This window comes from Nipponia nippon, unplaced genomic scaffold, assembly GCF_047370975.1.
Source record: "Nipponia nippon isolate SJK-2023a ecotype South Korea unplaced genomic scaffold, ASM4737097v1 scaffold_1, whole genome shotgun sequence".
NCBI lineage: Eukaryota > Metazoa > Chordata > Aves > Pelecaniformes > Threskiornithidae > Nipponia > Nipponia nippon.
In genome coordinates, this window is record NW_028262290.1 from 12595976 (window position 1) to 12619663 (window position 23688).

A 23688-nucleotide genomic window follows, 5' to 3' on the forward strand; every position below is an offset into this window, starting at 1 on the left:
GAAAGAGGATGGGAACCTGGTAATGAAAAAGAATCCATTTGTAGAAAAGAACTGGGATCCTGCCTTTGGTTTTGGGAGCTTCTCTGTACATCTTTTTGCAATATCCTAGCACCCCACTTGTAATAGGTTTGTTTTTGCTGTATCCATCTGAAGTAAGGCATTTTTTTTTTTCCTGCTTCAGTTGAAATCCCTCTTTTCCCCCAGCGTTTCTATTTGGAAAATTTGTAAAGCCTCCTCAGAGGACCTACTACTTCGTCTGGATTCAGAAGCAGTTGATGTCCCATCTGCTTGGGGCTGGTGTCTAAGGATGTGAGAGAGAACTTGCTAGGCAAATATATCTTGGTATTAATAGATTAGGATTTAGTAAAGTCTTAGTTATTGCTTTACTTCTAGTTTCATTTGATCTGGAGTATCGAAACCAGAATGCTCAAATTAAGTATTCATTATTGTGTTTTGTTTTTCTTGCAGGGAAGCTACCCAGTGTGGGAAGATTTTATAAATAAAGCTGGGAAACTGCAGTCTCAGCTTCGGTAAGTTTTGTGTTACACAGTCAAGATCCCCTACAATTCTTTGTATGTGCAAACATTAAGATTAAATGCAGCTTCTGCCAGGATAACTTGCAAAGCATGTCCTAGTAAAATTGTGCATATTTCATAGTCAACACCCATGTAATTTTTCACATACTACTACGACTGCTGTTTTAATGTATTTAGGAAAATACATAATCTACCACCAGCTGTACATAATAAACATAAAATGAGCTAAATTTCATGGCTTTTGATGGAAAATTGGAAAGATAGTTTATTGTTGTTTAGTGAACACACATTTGGAGTTAGCCCTATGTTGTCCTTTTTATTAGTGTGGGATACAGCAGGTTTATAGTAGAAGAGGACTCAAAATATTAGAGTCTTTGGTAGTCTTAACAGTACTTTCTTCTGCCTTAAAAATAAAGAGAATTCCTGTGCTGGATCATTTATCGGTGATGATTAAAGCTTACTTTATTGGGGTAGACTTTGCAAATGGCATTCTGGATTACTTAAATGCCATGTGTCTCACGCTTGGACCAATTCTGCTATCTCTAGAATTCATTCACTTGTAAAATTTTTTTCTGCTAATATGGATCCAAGCTCCATTTCTTCACAACTCTCCCTGAACCACAACCTCCGCTGTGCTCTCCAGAGCATCAGTGTTTTTTTTTTTCACAGCCGTGGCAGCAGTGGTAACAGCTATGGTTATTGGCAGTCTATTTTGCAGTTCTGCATTGCGTTGTGAATCGTTCCTGAAGAAGCTAGGGTTTAGGCTCATTTGCCCTAAACAACTGGAATATGCTGTTCTGCCCTGCTGTGCCTAGAATATCACATTTGCATGTGGTTTTTCCTTTTCCAGCAATCATGTCACATTGAGTGTGGAAGAAGCAGAGGAAGCAGTGAAAGAAGAGAAATGGAGAACTTTCCTAGCCCTTTGTACTCTTTATACACAGGCCTTCTGGGAAGGCATGAGGGATAGTTTTGTTTATTTCCCAGTCCTGTGGTGTTGCATTCAATCAATGTAGTGCTTTTCTAGCTACAGGAACATGCAAGCAGGCATCCTGAAATCCTGTGTTCGAGAATTTGCTGTCCATTTCTAGCATTTTGCCTCTGGTTCATTTCTGTGTGCTCTGATAAAGGAGAGCAGATGTCACCTGAGCTGGAGCCAGGTCTTCCTGGATCTTGTTACTGGAGAAATGGAACTTTGTTATTACAATATAATTAATAATTAACAACATGGTACACAAATAACAGCACGACCCGCAAGTTTGGAAGATGAAGAATACAAACACTGTTAAGGAAAAATCCCAGAAAAGGTTATCTGGTTCCAGGGCTCAATATTGCTAGCTAGCTGTCAGGGTTTTTTTTGTTGTTGTTGTTTTTTTTTCCTTCCCTTTAATCTCCTGGGCATGTGGAGAGTCCTTATGCCTTTGGTTGGTCCTCTCAAGCCTGTTGTGTTTGGGGTTTTTTTTTGTGTGTGTGTGTTCAAATCTTTTGTGCAGTCAGTAGGCCATTTATTATGCTGCCAGTTATGTCCCCCGTATCTTGAGCATATTTGGAGTGAGGCTTGCATAAAATCTGACCTAATTAAGTAGTCCTGTGGTCTTTTTGGCCGAGGATCAGCTTTTCTGCAGGTCTCCCGGGTTTTTGGAAGGTAGGAAGGAGCTCTTGAAACAAAGTGAAGTTGATGGTTCTCCTTCAGGATTTTGCTTGGAGAGGCTGACTGTTACCATCAGGAGAGGAAATCAGTTACTGGTAGAAAAGATGTCAGAAACAGAACCACGAGGTAACTGTGGAGAGGGCGCAGTTGTGCTTTACCTGTAGAGCCCTGGCCTACTTCTACTTAAATTGGGTCAACCAGACAATAAACCCATCAGAAGTCTGGTACCGACCTGAGGTGTTTAGGGCTCTAGGGCCTGCTTATGTAGAACAAACGTGTTTGGAAAAGTGTAACTCACGTTTGCTGTCCACTTGAAGAGACGTGTGGTCTGCGTGTGCTTTCCAAACCTGGAGGGAGATGGGGCTAGTGAGGTCGACACTTTGGATTGTGGAGTCTCTGAGATTGCTGGTGTCCCTCTCGGGAAGGGACCTGCTTGGAGGAGCACTGGATCAGAAAGGGATTTTGTTTGGTTTTGGGGTGGTTTGGGTGGGGTTTTTTTAAAGATTTTTTTTTTTTGTTCTTTTCCCTCTTTCCCATTGGCCAAAGAACTCCAGACCAGTCTAATTTCCAAGAAGCTGCTATTTTCTGTTTCAAGGGATGCTCGTGCTCCTCAGATGAGAAATTCAGGAAAGTGATTGGCCAGGATCCTAAATAAAAGGAAGGTCCTGCGTGCTTATTCTTAAAATATACGTGCTCCCTGGAACTAGCAGTGGCTGTAATTTGTACACTAATGGGTGCAGTATAATGTGTGTTAGATTTGTTTTTCATGTTTGACTGCTTAATATTAGTTCATCAGAGGAAATCAGCTAGAAGGGGGATGGCTGTGCTCTTTTGAAATAGCACCTGTCCTGTGCAATTCACAGCACGAAATTAGCGTGGCTGCCTCCAAGTCCATAGTGCTAACACAAAGCGAGGAAGGGATTAAGAAATGAAGGAGGGAAAAGGCTAAATTCAGATATAAAAGAGGATATTTTTTTGTGGCTTCTGCAAGTTCACAGTGGTATTCTTTATAAACCTAAATGTTTTTGGCAATAATTAAATAGGCAGCAATGAGACACTGCTAATGTTTTGTTATCTGTATGCATTTCAGGACTACAGTAGTAGCAGCTGCTGCCTTCTTGGATGCCTTTCAGAAAGTGGCTGACATGGCTACTAATACACGTGGTAAGCAGATGTGTCAATATTGAGTTTAACAGAATGCTGTGTGGTTTATACCATTTGTTGTAATAAAAAAAGTCTAACTTGTTACGTTGACAAGCAGATCTGTGAGACATCTGTTAGATGGACTTGCACTTTGAAAAAGCGGCACGTGAAAAAGGAAGTCGTCTTTTCTTTACTGAAAAAAAAATGCTGGAAACCTGTAATTTAAATGTGTCATCCATCATGTGAACACTTCTGAATTACCATTTGAATTATATGTTGATGAATAATATTTTAGAAAGCAAGATTTACTGAAATCTGTATTCACAGACACTTCTGTACCTTAAGTAAATGTAAAAGGCTTGATATTCAGCTGGTATAAATAAGTGTAGGGTTCCTGAAGATAGAGCTGTTACCAGCTGATGCTATGGCCTTTGGGGTCTGCAGATAATGATGATAGTAGCCTGTACTTATGTCTTTGAGGAAAGTCTTTGCTTGTCCTTCCTCTTTAAGTCTGACATTACTGGTCAAAATTAATTTTCCTGGGCTGTGGGCTTCTCTGGGTGACAGTCTAAGCTTGTTGGTGAGTACGGAGGCCAAAATAGTGCAGCTGGCAATCTTTCCAGGCTGCTGAGTTGGAAGGAAACAAAAGGCTGCTTCTCTCTGATGCTGGATGCCCACTGACCGAGGCATCGTGCACAGATGTCTCTGCAGCAGTAGGTTATTCCCCATGGTCGCTGTGTGCCTGGGCTCTGTTGCTGAAAAGCAAATCCAAAGTGCATATATCACTGCTGAGTGGGTGGGGTTTGGTCACCTCTAACCTTAGAGGTTTTGTAACATTTTTTTTTAAAGTCCTAATGTGTCCTTGGCATTGGACTTGGAGAGTAAGAAATTAATACGGCTAACGTGAAGAGGGTGCATTTCCATTAGCAGGGTGCAAGCTCAGCCAGACTTCAGTTTCCTTCCGTTTCTGGCTAACGAGTAGTAGCAGCTGCTGGGGCAAGTATCAAACCATAGAATGACAAGAGGGAACAATATTTTTTTTCCGTTTTAAAGCTAATATTTACATTCTGATAAGAAGTTCCTCATTATATATATACCTTTTGTAAATTACGGGTAATCTATTCATGTAAAATAATAAGCGCTCCAGAAAGTGGAGTAAACTAAGGATGAGACCCAAGGCAGAACTTAACTTGGATTTCTAACACATCTTCCATTCGAGCATGCTCTCTTCTATTTCCTTTCCCTCCCCCAAAGGGAAAACAAAGTAAACCCTACCAAAATCCTTGAGACTTGTCTTCTGTCTGTGTTGGCAGGCTTATAGAACTTGCATTCAGATATCGGAACGATTGAAACTCTCCTACTCTCTGACAAAAATGACTTGTGCGGGTTTTTGAAGGGTATTTTGCACTTTCTGCTGTGTTATTTGGACCATGTCCAACAAGCGTTGTGTCTTGTCTCTTATCTCTTCGAACACATCCTTTGCAAAAGGAGCTCTGTAAATCCAGGCCTGCCAGATTTGTATAGCTCCTCTGTTCTGTCTTTCTGCCTTCCCTGACTGAAAGGATAGAAGGGAATTTTGTTTTTATTTTTAGAAAGTGATGTTCTGGGCAAAGAATCAAAATTCCAAACTAGTTGGTGGTTCTGATCTGCCTCCCAACCCAACTTCCACTCGTGCCCATTTGAGTATTTACATATAAGTAGTCTATTGCCTTGGAACATCTCTGAGGTTCCACGTTGGTCCTTTAACAAATACAAATCCTTCTAGCTTGCTGCAAACAGGGGTAAAAGCCTGGCCCCATTGAAGATGATGGCAAAACTCCCTATGACTTAGTAGGGCACAATTTCATAAAAATGTGTTTTGCTGTTAGTATAAACAACCGTATTCAGAAAACAAAGCCAAACAAACAGTGTTTTTCTTCTCTGATGTGGGGATTGTAATGGGCTCCCAGTTTTCCCTTTGAGGAGTTATCTAACTTGGAACAATTCTTTGTTAAATTTGCATGTTACTTATCCAGTTTATAAAATAATGTATTTGATTGTCTAATCAAACACCTGGCTATGGTTCACACTGTTTAGAGGGTTCTCAGTTAACAGGTTAACCAAGTCAGCAAAGTTCACGTTCAACTTCTGGGGATATACAAGACTTGTGTAGCGCTTTCCATGAGAAAGGCAGGGAGGGGTGGTATATTTTAAATCATAAGGCTGGTTTATCATTGCATGAGCCATATGCTTTTTCTGGGAACTGTGTATGAAAATACTGAAGCAGATGCCTGTTTCAGAAGGTCAGTGTTAGTGCCTTGTAGGATGACCAAAAGTGTTGTGAAGCTGGGTGCTGCGTTTTATTTGTAATTGCTTATAGTTTTTATAGTATTTTGCCTGTTATTTTTAAGACCCACTGATCTAGCTGATGAAGGCGTTTTATCAGTCAGCAGAAGTACTCCCTGGCTACTCTTTAATCTGTTTGCATCAGCGTTAGCTTTGAAAGAAGAAAGTGTTCACATGGATGTACACGTCCACACACACGCAAGAGGAGATGATTACCTTTGCGGACACCAAGTGTTCATGTATGAGAGCTTATTTCAATCAACTCCAGTCCTTGTTCCAGCTGATATCTCTCTCTACCTCGTGTGCCATTACCGCTGTTCCCAAACATTGACTTTTCCCTTTTGGTGCATCTTTCTTTCGATGTTGTTTGCTTCCTTCTAATTCTGCAACGGTAATGATGTTTATCTTCACATTCCCATTTGGAGCTGAAATAGAGTGCATAATTGGAGCTCCGCCTATGGTAAAACCTATGGCTGGATGTACAAGATAACTTGTACTTTGCTGTATTTTTCTCATGAGGTAGCTTTTGAGGTAGGAAAAGCCCTGAATGTGAAGTACCTGGTATTTTGTGGTGACTCAATACACAAATGAATTTCCTAACCGGCTCATTTCAGGTTTTGCTTCCTCCTTTGCTGTCTCTCTGTTTAGATGCCTATCAGTCCAAAACTTAGTCTCTCTTTTTCCCTGAGTTCAGTTCCCTCAGTTCAATGTTTTTTTGCTTTCAATGTGACAAGGAAAAACATGGGGAAAGTAGTTCTGATGCATCTATTGCCAAAAGGTTTTATTTCTGTGGGTCTGATCATCTGAAAAACATCATTTGGATGGGGGACTCTGTCAAGTTACATTGCTAATTCTCTAATAATGCTTGTTATATAGCAGCATGTGCTCTTTTTTGCTGGGACCAGAGATTTTTAAAAAAGAAAATTCCTTCAGATGTTCAGACTTTTGAGCTCTGACAAGATATACACATCTATCTAGCAGTTTGTGTTACTCAGGCTACATCTGTTTGGCATACAGCCTGCCAGAACTTGATAGTCTGCAGTGGAATCTGGTATTATTTCTCACTACGATTATTAAAGCAAATACTCACAAAATATTAAATTAAATAGATACTTCAGGATCCCTTTAAACCTCAGTGAAGTTTCCTTTTGGGAGGTATGTGCTTGTGAGTTTCGGGTTTCTCTTGTATGGCTTAAGTCTTTCAATATCTGAAACTTTGCATGGTTTTATCTGCATCAATTCTAACTGAAACATGAAAGACATTTAAGTCTGATTTCATTTAATAGCTGTTTACCTGATATTTTGTGCATTAAAAATTTATTCTCTTACGAAAGAAAGAACTGTGCATCCCAAATATAAGCATATATCATATAAACATATTGTAAGTTGGGTTTGAATGGTATGTAAAAGGAGGTGCGTAAATTGCTTTCCTTTTTGTATGCTAGTATTCTTCTGCCTCTGGTGCATTTGAATGTCCTTTGTAGATAAGTGCTAGAATTCAGGAACTTGAAAAAGCAGGTGAGAAGAGTAACTGTCCTCCTTATGAGGCAGATTAATGTGAAGATATGCACACGTCTTCTATACCTACTTAATACACTGTCAGACTCTTCCATGGAAAAAAAACCTGCCTCGATCTTGCCTACCTGCATCTTCACAGGTGTAAATTGAAATTTATGGGAGGATGATCTAAAAGCTTTGATTTACCCTGAAGCTTAAAATTGATCTTCAAAGTGAGATTGTTAATGAGGCAGCTGATAGCCACTCTTGTGGGTTTTTTGTTTTTCATTCATATTGAAGGGTTTTACATATACATAGGTGTGTTTGATACTAGCAGATTAGTTAAATCACGTCAAGATAGATCTCGGTGTATCGCACAGCGTTCTCTGGCCGGTTGGATTCCACAGATTGTAATGCTGTTTGAAGTTGCCTCATTTCAACTTGGCACATGCTACTAAAGGTATGTTTTCCCTACCTTTGGTAATTTTGACATCTGTCATGCTGGTTGGTGCTGTTCACGTTTTCCATCTCTTTCATTTTACAGATGTCAGAGAGGACTTGAAGGCAATGCAGAGCTACTGACAAGAGTTGCAGGAGATTCCAGTTGAGGGTGCCTGGTGGGCAGAGAGGGTCTGAGGTCGGGCAGGGAGGAGCTGTGGATGGTCAGCCAGCTACAAAGGGACGCTGAGCAGACCTGGAAGCAAAACTCAGCCCGAGCCTGCGTGGCACGCAGCAGTGACAGGGTACCAAAAACAGCACAGACATTTTAATGCTACCTTTTTGAGGAGCAGAATATATCAGTCTGGAAGAAGTGGCTGCATTAAAGCGTCTATACTTTTTTCAGGCCCCATTAAACTTTATCAGCACGCAGAAATGTAAATATAGTTTAATCCTTTTACTTACAAAATTAGATCTGATTAATATCTGTGAGTGTCTGCCTCAGGTAGCTCTTGTACTGCAGTGTTCAGTGGCTGCTCTTCATGTTTAATAAAGCTGCTTAAAATAGTACCTTTACTGCAGATCTGTGTTCCTGGGCAGACTCTGCATCTGTGTAGCTCCAGGTATGGTGTGAGTACACCTTCAGGTAGCCCTTACTCTGGGTGTTCCGTTGTCATCTTAGCCGGGATATAAATGGTGTGTATTGAAGTGGTTTTCCAAGGTGACAAGCTGCACAAAGTGTTGCAGTGCTGGAATTAGCATCTATTATCTCCCGAATAAGTGTGCTTAGGCCTTCTGAACCATATCTCACTCACTGCAAATAAGGCACAGTGTGACCTCAGGGCTAAATTCTTGGTGCCATAGCAAAATGTTATGGACAGAACTGAAAAGTGGCTTTTTATTTATTTATTTTCATGGGGGGGGGGGGGAAAAAAGGGAGCCTGGAGAGGGGAAAGACACCACAATCTATAGCAGTAGACCTAAAATCTGTATAACGTTTTGGAAATGAACTCCTGTGCTCCTGGCTGTGGACTTGGGAAGCTGTGGTGATGATCTGTTTGTAACTTCAGAGTGAAAACAACGCTGGGCACAAGAGGAAAGGGGTTCTCATTGTCCAATACTTTTGTCTTTCTGACTCCTCTTTCACTTCAGGTGCTAGTACTCAAATAACGAAACCTTTGTTTGAGCTTCCTGTCAGTTAAGATAAGACTTTGTAATAAGCACTTATTCCTCCTAAGGAGTCTTTGAAGTAAAATAATACAGTCCAGGCTTTTTCTTTGTGGATTTTCAAATATAAAATAATCAGGAAGAAAATTATTTAAATGAACCATTCAGTCTTCCATTATACTTTCATGAAGATGATGCAAAACACAGGACCAATTCAAAATCGTAGGCAGATAATTTTGAAGCTGGATGCATATTACACATCTGTTGCATTTTGAGAAGGGGGACTTGGAAATGCTGCTTACAAGTGCTAAAACTACCAAACACGTATCCATCGGGCAGTGCTATGTTTATTCTCTGTTTCCATATTCCTGTATTTCTCTAGACAAGTAGCAAATGTCAGTCCATGTCTTTCAACAAGTGTGGCACCCTGAGAACTCTACTGCTGATGTGAGCCTGTTTGTCTGGGGCAGTCAAGATGCGATGAACATCTTGTATGCCCAAACACAAGAAAAGTGGTTATTAATGACTAGATTTTATATTTAGGGGGTTAAAAGGGCTGCTCTGCATGTAAAACATTACCATTGCCATTTCTTTGGGTGCGTGCATGCATTGCAGCATAAAGAAACTTTATTTATTTAGGTCTTTTTTTTTTTTCTTGAGGTCAAGGCGAAATCTAGTTCAGGGTCATTGGCAATGTTTGTGCTGCTTTGATGCTCCTACCTAAGGAGAAATTTCCAGGGCAACAGATGAAAATAATCGCTATAATAACTTAGGTAGTCAGCTCCCCCTTGGTATGGTGCACAGTGTGCTGCATAAGTAGAGTTTGTATTTGTCCTACAACCCACTATTTTTTTGAGCTTAAGGTGCTTTGCTAAGAGACTGAAATGTTAGGAAAGGGGTAAAGCTGCCAGGTGATTGTGTATGCTAACAGAAACAGAAAATTTGAATGCAAGAGTAACTTCTGTGAAGGAGAAAAATAGAAGGATGAGGGGGGAAGAAGCAAATAAGCTGCTTTAATACTTCATCCAAGGAGTGGGCAGGTGTGTTAAATAGGAGTGGCTGGCTCTTTTTTTTTTTTCATGACTGAATGTAAATCTACTCATTATTGTCTGAATCAGAAATCTTTGGGAGTGTGAGAAGGGGGAACGGCACAGAGTTAGTTTTTCATATACTCCCTCTTAGGTATAGTTTGCTCCCCTTCCTTATGCAGCTGTTGCTTTTAGTAGGATAGAATAGCAGGGCCAGGTTTTTCTGCAGACTTGGGATGGATGGATTGATTGTTTTTCCCAACTCCATGATGACTTTATATCTCTGTGGGCATCTTCATGCAGAGCACCTACAGTTCAGTAACTAAATACTGGTTTTGTCGCTCTAAAGAATTTTCTCAGTCTTCGGAATAGAAACAAACTTCCGGTGTCTTAAACATCCAGTTTGGGAAATAATGAGGATAAATCATGAGTGGCTCTGAGAATTTCCTTCAGATAATTTATTAGGTTAGAAGCGAAGATGCAAAAGCATCCTTTTGATAGTGGGATGTCGATTTGAAAATGGAGGCTGAGGTTTTGGTTGGTGGTTGGTTTTCCCAGTGTGGCACATGTTCCTGTGGTGGGAGATCCCCTTTCAGGCTAATTCAGTCAGCCTTTTGATGTGATAAATTGCTGGTTGGCACATAGCAACAATTCTGTAGTAACCACAACAAGAGAGTTGTTGCAACTTTTTTTTTTTTTAAATCTGTCACTAGTTGGATAGCAAAGGTAGCTGAAGATCTGTTTCCATTGCATTTTATTTAGTATCTTATTTATTTGCCATGAGACAGAAAGGGAGGTGGTGTGGGAGGAGAATTAAAAAAAATCCATTCAGACTAAGCTAGGTTTCCTGTAAAGCAGGGTAGCGCGCTTGCCTTGTGGACCTTGCCCATAACGTGCTGACGAGGCAGCAGAGCAGTTGCTGTGTTTCTGCTACCTCATCCCTTGTGCCTTACAGCTGTCTCAAAATGCAGGTTCGGCAGCTGTCCTCTTCTTGGTCACCTCAGAGGCGGCTTCCAAGAGGAGATAAAGTGTTGGTGAAGGATCAGGTTGGCGCAGTCAACTGGCTTCATGCAAACTCACCAGATCTCCAGGGAGGCGAGCATGGACCTGAGCAGAGTCCAGGCAGTTACCTCAACCTCATTGCACCCCAGTTCATAGGTCCCTTGAACCACTTGCAGCATTTCTTTATATTAGCAAGGCAATTTGTACAAAGGCTGTGGTATAAAAACATGCACTTTGACTTGGGATGTCTTCCTCAGCTCCCTAAGTCTATTCCTACCCTGGCTGGACATAAATTATGTTTGTTTCTAATGACATAGGAGGTGTACAAAAAGTGAAATTGCAAGCTCCAGCAGGCTAATGTTGAGTGGAGGTTCCAGAACAATGGAGCTCTGTCTAATCATTAACAAAAGCACCAGTGACATTTGCATTGTCTAACAGGTTTTTTTTGCTCTCCATAATGCAGTCTGCCTCCCAGAAGGATGCTGCTCCACGTGCTTTTGGAGGTGTCGGGACAGCGGATCGTATATGTTCGCTCCGTGTGTGTCCATGCAAAGTAGCATTCCTACTGGCAGGTGATTTACTCGGTGATATGATTCATCTCATGTTTGCATACCTGCTGCTTCTAGGGAAGCAGTGCATGCTCATGGTAATAATGAGGTCTTGCTTAAAAATAGACCAGCTTCCTTCATTTTCTTGTCCTTCTGTTTGCTCGATGATTTGTCGGGTGTTGCCAGCACAAATGTTTGTCCCTGTTGCTGTGCAAGCTGTTCACCCCTTCCCTCCTCCCCTACGTGTTGGTTTTCTTCAGTGAAGCAGTTCCCTGGTTGAGGTAGCAAAACTTGCGCTGCTCAGGCTTACGGGCTCGTTTAGAGAGGTGGAGAAGAGTCCCCGCTGGTTCTTGAATTTCACTAGAAAATTAGCATCTGCCTGGGACAAGAAGTGCATTGTGCTGCGTGTCTTCCTCTTCCACTCCCACGCCTGATGAAGTCCAACCTGTAGAACTACTTCTGAAAAGTTAAAATAATATAATTACCTCACTGTTTCATTTCGGTGCTCAGAGCCCTCCTCTTTGTGCTCTCTACAGTGGTTTTTCCTACAAATTAATTTGTGACCTGCCCTCCATTCAGGTTGCTTTTTTGGATAGGGTGGAGAAGGAAAGGAGGATGGATTGTTTCCAAAGGAGCTCTGGGTTGTGACCTGATAGTATTTCCTGTGAAATGTTTGGACTCTGTGTACTTATATTTATATATGCCTAAATCTTTCTACTGCTTTGCAGTTTTTGCTTTTATTGTTGTTTTCACCTGGGCTTCTTGTATGTAAAAACGAGTATGTTTTCTTATCTAATGAAGCCATTGAAAAATGCTGCAACCTTTGCAGCAGCCATCCCAACACAGGCTCTGTGGAAACCACTTCAAAACTAATAGCAGTGGCAATTGCATGCGTGGGAAGGGAGGAGAGCACGTTCATCTGCAGCGTGGTGGTGTCACGGGGTAGAAGAGGTCTGGGTTTGTACAATCAACCCCTGCAGTTGTTGTGAAATTCTCCTCTCCTGCAGCATTTATTACTATGTAAAATTGAAATCTGCATGATTTCCTGCTGTGAGCGCCTGTGCCGAGGGACTGGTTTCTATAGTAACTAATATCAAGGAGCTGGCTGGGACTTTGCTTCGGAGCTGTACTTGAGCGTATTTCGCAGTTCGATGCAATCCTGTGTGAGTATTTGATTGATGACAAACAAGAAGTCGGAGGTTGTGGCTGCCATTGCTGCTGTAGTAGTAGAGCTGTGTACCTCGGCATGTACGTTGAGGTTTAAAAAAAATAAGTATTTTGCAAATTGAAGTTGGAGGTGAGGTGGGGGGGGGTCTTCACACCCCACCCCACCCCCCCTTTTCCCTGAGGGAGAGCTGCTGAATGGAAACACTGAAGAATACACTGATGAGTATTTGTTCTGGAGTCACTTCAGCCCACCCCAGGGTGAAACATAAGCCTGGGTCCATTTTCTCCCAAGAGTAACAGCCATTGCTGTTGCCACTACTCTGTTTTGAAGCAGAGCTGGTATTTATTCTGCTGAGCATGATAAATAGTACTGTTAATGCAGTTTCATCTGCAGGACCAGCTTCTGCCCTTGCTTAGGCCCAGGCACACCTACTAAATGTATTTGTTTTGCAGGGTTAAGCAGGAAAGGGGGTGGAGAGGGTCGAAGCTTGGCTTGTAGATTGTAGACTTTCAGGGTGCCAGGCAATATGGAAAACCTGGTTTGTGCAGTTTGCAAGTAGTCCAGAAAGGCATCTTCCATTTAGGGTTGCTCTCAAAGTAAAGCTTCCATCACGTGATGGAGTTTGGACAGAGACCACTGTTCTGCATTCCTTCGTGTCCAGAGAAGTCTTCTTAAGTACAGAAATTGGACCCAGACAGGCAGCAATCGTTTTGGTCTCTCCCCCTTCTCCACTAGTTCCCCAGAATTATGTTGAGGCCAAGCTTGAACTGTAAAGGAGGTTTATGGCATTGCCGAAATAGTCTGTAGTGTGAAGATGCCTTTGTGTATGAGTGAAGGTCGGTTTTCATGGCTGTGCTGGAAAAGGAGGTGTGTATGAGCATGTGCTCCCCCTGCTTCTTTCCCAAGCCCTCTCCCCCCAGAAGCAAAACCTCTTTGAGGAGAGGGTGAAGTTGCACGTCTTATGCACCTGCAGGCATGCACGCATGGGTGTGCGCACACACCTGGTTAAGCGAGGAGTGCCATTTGCTCAGCCAGCTCAAGGGGAGCCTTGCCTGGGCCACCCCAAGAGCAGCCTCTTATTTGTTTGGTGTTTGGGGATGCTGCAGGGAGCTGAGGAAGGAGAGTGTAGGGAGGAAGAAATAGATGGAGGATGAGGAGGAGCTGCATGTGTTGTGCTGGGAATATTTAGGGGACATCAGGTACATAGTCGTGAAGAAATGAGGCTTTTTATTTAAAAAACAAATCTGTTCAGACAGGTCATCTTTTATATTCACTGTTTACATATGTAGATCCATAGTAAAAAGTATTACAGTGATTAAAAAAAATATTACTGGATTAAGCCAGTTGCGTCAAGAGAGTAATGATGCATTTGAATAATCTGAGATAATTTGACATTGAGATATGGCCAGATTAAAACTTTGAGAAGCAGGATTGGAAACTATCATTCAAGAATATAATGACTGATGTTGCTGAGAAATCCTCTTCATTTGCGTACTTGTGTAGAAGTAAAAAAATCTCCCTTTCTTGCAAGCAGGTACTAAGCAGAGTGCTGAAATGAGGTCTTAGAATAAGAATTTGTTATATTTACACAATATAGTGATGCAAGTCTGGAACATTGAGTTGTTATAAATAAATTAAATCCAAAGTACGTTTACTAAATACTTAAAGTGCATATTGTGATGGATTATCCCTGTTTCTAGTGCTTGTTCATTTTCTGCTAGTTTGCAAAATCACTGGAGTCCAATAGAGCACGTTTCCTTTTGATGCTGTTGTGAATGTGTATTCATTTTAAATCTAGGTTATCTTGCATGGAGAATAGTAGCTCAGCGTGAGCGTTAGTCACTTTGGTTCAAAGGTAAAGAGTTCATGTGTAGCTTTTCTGTAGCTACTGTAGAGGCAGGAGCCTTGGTTATGAATATAGTCAAGGGAATGTCTGAGCTATTAAGCTGAAATTTAGCTTGCTGCTGGGGAAATGAGTGCTGTCACTGAGTATATACCGTGATGCAAAGCCTTCTCCAAACTGTGGTTCAAATGCACCATGTGCATTCGGGATGGATAATTGATTTAGACTAACAGATTTTAATCTTTCATTGTAAGCTTGAGGCTGGCCTTGGTAGGAGCTACAAACTCCATGTTTTTCAAGCTGCATTTTAACAATGGTTTTGTCTATTGTCTCTGAAGTGGCTGCCTTTTTTCAGAGACTCTTTGTTCTTCACAATATATTGTCTTTCTTGGCAACCTTGCTAATTTAACACGGCTTCCAAAATTAGGAGGGGGAAAAAAAGCTTGGTGTATGTTCCCCACTAGGGTGGAAGTGCTGAACTTCTGGTGTGCATCCATAGAGACTGTGAAGAGGGTGGTTGAGAGATTACTGTAGGGTGACTTTATGCACAGTGTAATTGAGATTAAAGTCCAGACGTGAGTATTTTAAGACAAATGTACTTGTTAGCCTTAACCAGAAAGCTTTATTCTTTGTGTTAGAGTTAATGGGTTCTCTCACAGGAAAAAAGCTAATGCCTTCAAAAGTGCATACAACCACCCATCTGCCCACCATGGATATTACCAAGGGATTTTTGAACCAGAGTGGCAAGAAGTCTGTCCTGTGCTCTGTGAAGAGGTTGGTTAATGAAGGCTAAAGCATGGTCAGGTTAAAAAGTACAACTATTCAGTATCCTTTCCAAAGCGCCCTGTCTCTAACGTACTATTTTGTCTGTTGCCTAATCTGTTCAAAATAGTCAGAATTTCAACCTCTCTAGATCTCAGGTTTTGAGGTCATGATCATCATGGATAAAGCAATGTATGTTTTTGCGTTAATGCTTAACTTCTGTTTCATCAAGTTCGTCCCAGTTTGGTTCAGAGTTATTTTCATGTGTGATTTTTGTCAAAAAAAGGAAGCTGGACTCAAAATTTGTGCCCTCTAAGTCTACCCAGAAGCTGAAGGATGTATGAATAGCTTTCTTCTCTTGCTTTCTTTAAGAGAAAAGGTCTCTTAAATGAAACACATTCAGCATGTAAAAAGCTTCTCGTGACCAATGGGAGTAAACGTTAAACATTAATGATGCAGCTTTAAGTTGCATGGAAACAAACTGGGGCAAGTCAGTTCATTTTACCTTTGATTCACTGCTTCCAACAGTTACAAAGAGAAAAGGTTGAAAGGACACAAAGCAAATATGAATCTCTTCCTTTAGCTGTTTCTTGTAATGGCATATTTTGCCCCAAACAATAGTTTCAGTATGTAGATGCACAGAATTTATAATTTCCAAGTATAACTTGGATTTTTTTTTTTGTTTTTTAAAGAAAGCGATGTGATAACAGCAATTTACATAATTGCAATGATTTCTGGTTAAAGGGAGATTTAGTTCTAGTTATAGGAAGAATAAAATAAAGACTTCCAAGAATATTCCTGGATTGTAGAGGTTTGAACATCCCCTGGGATGGAGGTGTGAAGTGGTAATTTGACCACAAGACTTGGATGTCAAACATTGCCAGGCACATCTGTTTTGTATGGCCTATTCATAGCAATGAGAATTTCTTCTGGTCTTAACATCTACGAAGTTTGTGTAAGTTACTTAATTACTTGTTGTTTTGGAGATCCAGTGTGAGATGCCAGATAACTCCTGTGAAGTTGACTACATTAAAAACATAGGGTCTGGAATTCCTGCCACCTGATTTCTTCAGTAGTGTTATTTAGGATCCTAGATACGCTGCTTTGCATGCCCAGAACTACCCCAAAACATTACTGGGGTTGAACAGGTGGATACCTGTTCACAGGATCTTGGGGGCAACTAGGTTTTTACACCCCCTGTTGTGTTGTTTTTTTTTTTTTTAAGAAGTCTGGGATAACTGTTGTTTTCTGGTGTTCTGTGGGTCTGTCTAGATTTCCCTGTCTGGTTCAGTTAGTTCTGCTTTGCAGTGGGTAGTGCATGTTTTTATTGGAAAGAGGCTCACCTGTGGTTTTTTGTTTTCAACTTCTGTGGGTTTCCGTGCTTTTTCCTTTCTTTCTGTGGCACTACATGTTTCCTGCAGCATTCTCAGCATATTTGCATTAAGTTGGATGATTCAGAAATACGTAGCTTGAAGAACAGCCTGGTTTTGCAAGAGGACCGGTAATAACAAGAGATGAACAAGATACGGTATTCTTGATTGTTTCAATGGAGTTAGTCCTATCTACAGTTTTGTTACTCTTTCTTGATCCCCAAAAACCTCAGGTGCTCTTCTTATAACACATAAAGACCTTTCTCAGTGGTTGTATAGGAAGGACTAAGGCAGACAAACTCGTTTCTGCCATGTAAAGGAGGCGTCAAACTAGGCAATCCTGAAAGCCTTGCTTTTAAAGCTCCACTTCCCTGGCCATATTAGTTCAGATTTTAATTACATGATATGAAGATTTCTTAAAAAAGAAAGGTCTTTACCTTTCCACGCAGCAATGAACACTGTGCTTGTAATAATTTACCTCCTCTTTTGTTTTCTGTTAACTTGTTTTAGATCCAATTCTGTAGGTAGAGCTGCAGCTCTTTTTAGGATATTTTAAAAAGGCCTACAGGGAGTTTGCTTTGTGGGAAGAGTTGTCAAAGCCATCTCACTAGTTTAAGCTATGATGAAAACCATTTTAATATTTTTATGAGGCTATTTTTAGACTCAGTTATGCTGGAGGAAGAGTAGGAGTAGAGTTGCTTTGGCAGGAACGTGAGGAACAGCATCCCTGGGTTGGATGGATATGTTCTCAATATAACTTATCAGTTGATTTAAATCTGTTTGGAAAGGTTTCTGTGGGAGCACTAAACAGCGATGGCCTCATACGATTTAAATATCAGTGAGCCACCTTAGTATGGACAACTGGACAGGCAGATCTTGGAAAAAATGTAGTTTCTAAGCTTAAAAAAAAAAAGCTATCCTTACTAATAGCCATCTAATGCATAATTCAGATTTTTTTAAAGTGTTAGGGTGAAACGTGATTAGAGGATCAGTTACTCACTCCAGTCACCTGTCAAGACACAAAGATTGCAAGTTCTGCCCAGCTGATGCGAGAACTGTGCTTTCATAAGTAGGGGTGAGTGAATGAAGAGTGGCAGACCGGTGACTGCCATTTTAGGGTCTGCATATGGAAAGGATCAGGCCAGGAAGCCCCCCAGGCTTCTTGTCTCCCTGCCTTTTTGTTTCTTAGCCCACTGAATGCCTCTGTCCTACAGACAGAGCAGCCAGTCTGGCTTCACTCCTCTTACCCGGTCATCTGCTTCACCTTGGTTTTGAAATACGTATGGCTGCAGCCATGTGCTGCTGACCACAAAAGTAAAACTTGGCTTTGATTGAGTTTCATCTTGCAGTGGCTGGTCTCAGTCTGTGGGAGAAACTGTACCAGGGTTCCAAAGCATCGAAGTGATTCACAGCTAATTTTCTTTTTAAGGACCAGAAGGACCATTAGATCATCTAACGTGATTATCTCTGGAGGACTGGTCAGGGCTTAGTCTACCACAAGCCTTGTGCTGGACGCAGCCATGGCTACGGCCCTCCAGCAGAGAGAGGTGTGGGAACGGGCAGTGTCTGTGGCATCGCAGATAGGCTGGAAAATGCTCTGGCTGCGTCTTCTTTGTATAAAAAAATATGTAAAAAATTTTTAACCAAACTAGTACCCACAAGAAGTCTCGCTTGGATTGCCTTCCTTGACTTGAGTACTGAAGGAAATACAGACATTGGGTTTGCTGGTGTCTATCATCTGTGGATTTTGCATAAAATGTACAGGCAGGGAAGGGATCATCTTGCCACATCTCAGAGCAGGCAGGAGTATGTGCTGCCTTCTGTAACATGTGAGTCTCATGGTACTCATGGAAACAGCTGTTCCAAGCCATGGCCTGGAATGAAATGCCATGGCCAAGAATAAGTAATGTGTTGTGGAGAGAGCTGGTAACTTCCATTTTGTTATGGTTAGCTGCAAGAGTCTAAATAAAACTGAAGAGATCAGCTTTTGTCCTTGCAGGGCTCATGATGCCCTGCTTAGCACAGAGGTCCTGTGGTTCATGCTGGTGTTGGTGACTGTCAAGTTCCCTTCAGAATTTGTCCGTTTTGTGTGCTTGCTTTTTTTTCTCCCTCTGTCAGATTGAGATTTAAAAATAACCAACCCCTTCCTGCCCCCACGGCAAACGATCTTGACCAAACTGCCTGAAGACTACCTCCTCTTATGGTACAAGCAGAGCTCCGTCGGTGGGAGCACAGCCAACAGCGGAGGTTTGCATCCTGATTTCCTACGGACTTATTGCATTAATGAAATAGGTGGTGGTAGTGGCTCACTTAACACTTGTGTATTTTGCAGCTTTTGTCTGTGCTGGGACGAGAGGAGACAAAAAGCACAGCTGTAGTAGGGGTCGTGGAAGTTGCAGGTGTGAGGTTGGCTGGAGGATGCCACGCTGCCATCTGTGTTGATGCTTTGTGATTTTTTTTTTGTTTGGTTTTTTTTTTTTTTGCAGTCCACTTGCCTAGAAATGAGAGCAGGAATATAAAATAACAGTGAATAACTGAAGATAGCTTTCCTCCCGTTTCTGCTGCCTCGCTGTTTAGCCAGAAGTCTGTGAAAGTGTAAGAGTTGAAATTGCATCAGGCTTAAGGGATGAATGTAGGTGGTGCCCTGCCAGTGTGTTCAGTCCTTCAGGTACTTTCTCCTGTGTTCCTTTAAGCATGTTTGTCCTCTGCTGTCTAGAGGATGTGGAGAAACAGAAGAAAAGTTGCAGGTGTTATTTGCATGAAATTGTACCATGAGAAGAAAAGCAGCAGCGTATTGCTTTGCTTACTTATGTGGTTAGAACCCATTTTTGTGCCTGTGTTCTGACATTTTAAAGCTAAATAAGTCAGGTAAGTAACCTTAAGCATTTAAAAAAGGGGGGGAGAAAGTGTGATGGTTGCCATAATTAAGTCAGTGATGCCCTGTATGCATTTTAAATTCCTAGTTCTCGCATGCTGTTAAATTTTTCTGTCTGGTATGCAGCATGTCTGCTTGTTTACAAAATGCCTTGGAGCTGCACGGATTCCCTCGTACTGTGTGCAGAGTGGTTTATAACACTGTTAGGCATGTGTTGTTCTGACTAGAGAGATGTACTTGGAGCCGTGGTTTGGATTGCACAAATAATAGTTTCCAGGAATGGTCATGAGGGTCAGCAGAAGGAGCTCTGAAGAGTGTGTGGATGCAGCACAATCTTTGGCTGAAGAGAAGCCCTTTGCTGGTGGCTGAGGTAATTCAGGCTACTCCGAAATGCAGAGCCTGAGCAGCTATTTTCCCAAACAGCTCCCTGAAATAAGAGAGGGGGAATCTGAGCATGCTGTCTTTCCTCTCTTTTCCTCTTTATTTGCACTACAAGAAGGAGCTAGGCATCGAGGGAACTAGTTTTCTTTTAAAGTTGGAGACATTTGCATAGGGCAAGTTACGTTCACTGCTGTCTACTTCAGAGACACTTCCTTTTGGAAGTAGAGGCTTTAAGCAGCTGTAAGACCAGAAATACAGCACAATGCGTTACTGACTCTATTTGTCATTCTCATCTAGAGAGAAAATGTGCTGACTATATTCAGCAATTTCTTTTTTTAATGGGAGAGAAACAAGATGCTGGTCTCTATTCAGCTTGCAAAAAAAAGAAAATACTACTTTGTGTGTATGCAAATTGAAATTTCACCTATCTGGACAAAAGTGATGGGCATTTGACATAAACAAGTTAATATCTCAGTATCTGTTCATGGAGTTGATTGACGAGTCTTTTCATAGCAGTGAAATTTACATATTTATGGGGTAGTCTTACAGTTTGGGCAATTTTTTATTGAATTAAATTTAATTATATCAACTACTGCTAGATGATTTTTCTTTTTATAGAAGGTGAGAGATTTTCTGTTTAAGGCGACTCAGAAGAATTAACAGATCATTTGGCAACAGATGTACAGCAGCTTGTAACATGCAATTTTGATTTGCACTCCAGACCACTTCACTTGGAAATGTCCACTATATCTGCAGAAAACAGCCTTAGACCTTGCCGATTTGCTAGCGCTTGTATGCCGCTGCCAGGGAATATTTTTATTACATGACATTTGAAATACTATCTTAAGGCTACTTTCTTGTGCTGGACATTTAGTAGTCTCAGATAGTTATTCACTTTAAAGCCTGTCTTTCAGTGGTAGGCATTGTATTTTTGGTGTTAAAGCAGAAACAACTTCAACTGCTGTATCTCTGGCTTGTCTCCAATTCCCGTGACCTGTACAGTTAGTCTGTACAACAGGCTGTGACCTTCGTGTGTCTTACATTGTACCTTCACAACAGGTCATAAAACCGCAGGTGGTATGACCTGTCATCACCTGCTGTAAAGGGACTGGAAATGAGCTATTGTAAGGCTTCTTTGAAAGGATGTATAGCTCCTGCGAGTTAGCCGATGGAAACGACTGGTGTGGTGCCTTAATAGATCTACTGGATTAATTGCTGTGATAGGTAGGAAAAAAATGTGGACCAAGACAGTATGTAAAAGGTGGAGGATCCCAGCATACCCGTTACTCAGCTGGACCATCGTCTTTCTCCATGAGCAAGGTTTGCAGAGCCAAGTAGAAAGTACGGTCACCTTCAGAATATCCTTCTCCTACAGAATTTGCTTCTTTAGGCATGCAGGACCTCTTCGGCAGTAAATAGTGGTCATCCTAGCGGTTAGAGGAGCTCTTCTGACCTGCTGGCTGGTTGAAGATGGACTTGCAGAGATATACAGAGGTTTGTCTCAGGATTGCGGTTCAGTGCTTTATTTTAAATGGGATACTCTGCAGGAAAAGTTAGTGCTCGATCCACGCGTCTGCCATGCTTTGAGCTTTGTCAAGGCACTGGCCTTGCCAGTTGCTAAATGGTCTGAAAACAAGATGAGGCTAAAGTGTGTTCAGAGCTGGATGAGGAGCATGGAAGCTGAGTGATAATGCAATTGCAGGTCAGTAAACTGGAGGTTAATAGTTAACAGTGTTTTTAATAAACTTTCCGATTACAAGACCTTTGAGACGGTGCCTGCATGCTCGGCACTGTGTATGTGGCTGGGCTTGCCTTGGAACAAGAATATCGGCAGGAGAGATTTTGTTCACAGTACCATCAGAATAGCAGCTGGAGAACCTCCTAGCTCTTCTAATTCCTGAGACGTTTACACCACAAAAGTAACTGAAAATGCAGGGATTTAGTCCAGGAGCATGGTTTCTTTGAATCTGTGAATCTTAATTTCTTTTTTAGAAGCAACAGTGTTTTATTTCGGTTAAGGTAATGCAAAACACAGGTCTTGCAGTTTTTGAGTAGGTCTTACTGGTACGGGCATCTCTAATAGCTCAGACATGTTTCATTCAAATTAAAAAATACAGGGGCCTGTTTATAAACCTCCGGAGCAGGTTTATGGCACAGACACTGACTGAGGCTACTTGTTCATTGCAAGAGCGGATTGGATATTTAGCTCTTAATTCCTATGAATAGGGTTTTTCTTAGCTAACCTCATTTGAATGGAAGTGGGAGAGTGGGGGAGGAAAAAGAAATGGGAGGGAGTGTTCACATTTGTGGAGGCAATTTTTTTTTTAAAAAAAACTGTTATGTGCTGTAAATCATACACTGTAATACACACAGCATTAAAGTATAAGGTGGATTTTTGTAGCTGCTAGAATAAACACAGCTGTGACCCTTTGAGATGCATAATGAGTTGCAATCCTAAATTTAGCGCTTTGTAATTAAGGAACCTCCCTTGCTAATTTGTACCACTGGAATACGGGGAGTGCATTGAGAATGTATCCCTTAAATTTTGGCAGTTCTGTTTGCGACTACGTGATGCTGTGTGATATCCCATAGAAGACTCGAGTAAGTTGGGATGGCTTCTGGGGCAGCATCCTGGTGTTCAGGGACATCCCAATGCAAATTCTTGAACTCGTCACACATTTTGATCTTTGTGCTTGCATGTTTTATGTTTTCCAGTTGGTGGCAAATGTAACTTTCATGTGTGCAAGGGAGGTGTAAATGTGGTAGGTGAAGGAAAAATCATAGGAAGGGGAAATTTATTGGTTGCTTTATAGAGTATTTTCCCATAAACATTATTGCAGACTTACAGCAACATAAAAAGGGATTTTACTACACCCCCTTTGGCATACTTGGAAGTTGTGTTGTGGCACAGCAAGTCAATTTTCTGGACCTACTAGTATCTTCACTCTTACAGAGGTTGCTTGGTTTTTGTTTAAATTTTTATCTCTCTGACTTCTGAAGACAGGAGGCATTGTTTAAAAGTGACAGTACTTGATTTAAAAATAAAACCAAAAAACCCCCAAAATGAATATCGTGCAGCTAGCATACATGTCAAAAGAAAGGCTTGCTGCCGATTCAGGCAGTACTTGTTCCTGCAGTTCAGATGAGCTGGGAACATGGACAAAATAACTGTTTTTTCCAGCTATAGATTTTTGTTGTTGTTGGCTTCAGAATCTCTTCAGACATGATGGTCAGACAAAATATAATGTAAGTATTTATGGAAATAAATACTCTGCCCCAATGACAGTAGAGCAAATCCTATCAGTTCCATGTTTGTACTGCTGCAACTTTGGGTGCAAAAATGAATTTTATTTTCTTTACACTCGTTCTACACATCGTCTTCCAACTCTATGAATTGATAGAGCACATCTGTGCTACTTGAGAACAAACAAGTATGAAGTCATAGTCCCCTAAATAGCTTGTAGGATGGAAATGCTGAAGACAGCCTTCTTTTCATCTCCTGTGGGTCCTCTTGTACGGGACTCTGGAATCTTGGCTTTGATTCTTCATGCAGAGTCTTCACAATATCCACATCTGGGCTATGAATGTAGCTGAGAACAGATCTGCTTTAGATCTTCATGGCTAATAATAACTTTAAAAAACAAATGCTCCTAGCAGAAGAATGTTTGTGTGGTCCCTAACACAGACTGAGTTAAGACAAAAAGGAGAATCCTGTAGTATCCAAATAGCCTTGAACTGGTATCGGATGCCAGAGTCGTTCAAGCAATTTTCTCTCAATTGACAAAGAATTTATTTTTTAGCTTCTTGCTAAATCTTCTCTGTCACAGTTAAAATTCCCATCTCATCTTTCTTTTGATATCTGCATATTCTCCCAGATAATCTGCATTATATTCAACACAGTCTCTATTTAAAAAAGGGCATTTTGCAGAGCTTATTGTTTCCATTGTTCCCTTT

General features: G+C 41.2%; 1 protein-coding gene across 9 annotated transcripts in view; it reads left to right on the forward strand.

Annotated features, from left to right (window-relative positions):
- MTSS1 (MTSS I-BAR domain containing 1) overlaps positions 1-23688 on the forward strand; it is a 127816-nt gene that overhangs the window by 16434 nt on the left and 87694 nt on the right. For 8 of the 9 annotated variants that reach the window (XM_087746257.1, XM_087746219.1, XM_087746196.1 and 5 more), the window contains exons 2-3: positions 469-530; positions 3278-3351. In XM_087746257.1, the coding sequence (XP_087602383.1) occupies positions 469-530; positions 3278-3351 (136 nt within the window). Of the gene's footprint in view, positions 1-468; positions 531-3277; positions 3352-23688 lie in introns of those variants that run through there. The other variant, XM_087746232.1, reaches the window with a different exon arrangement.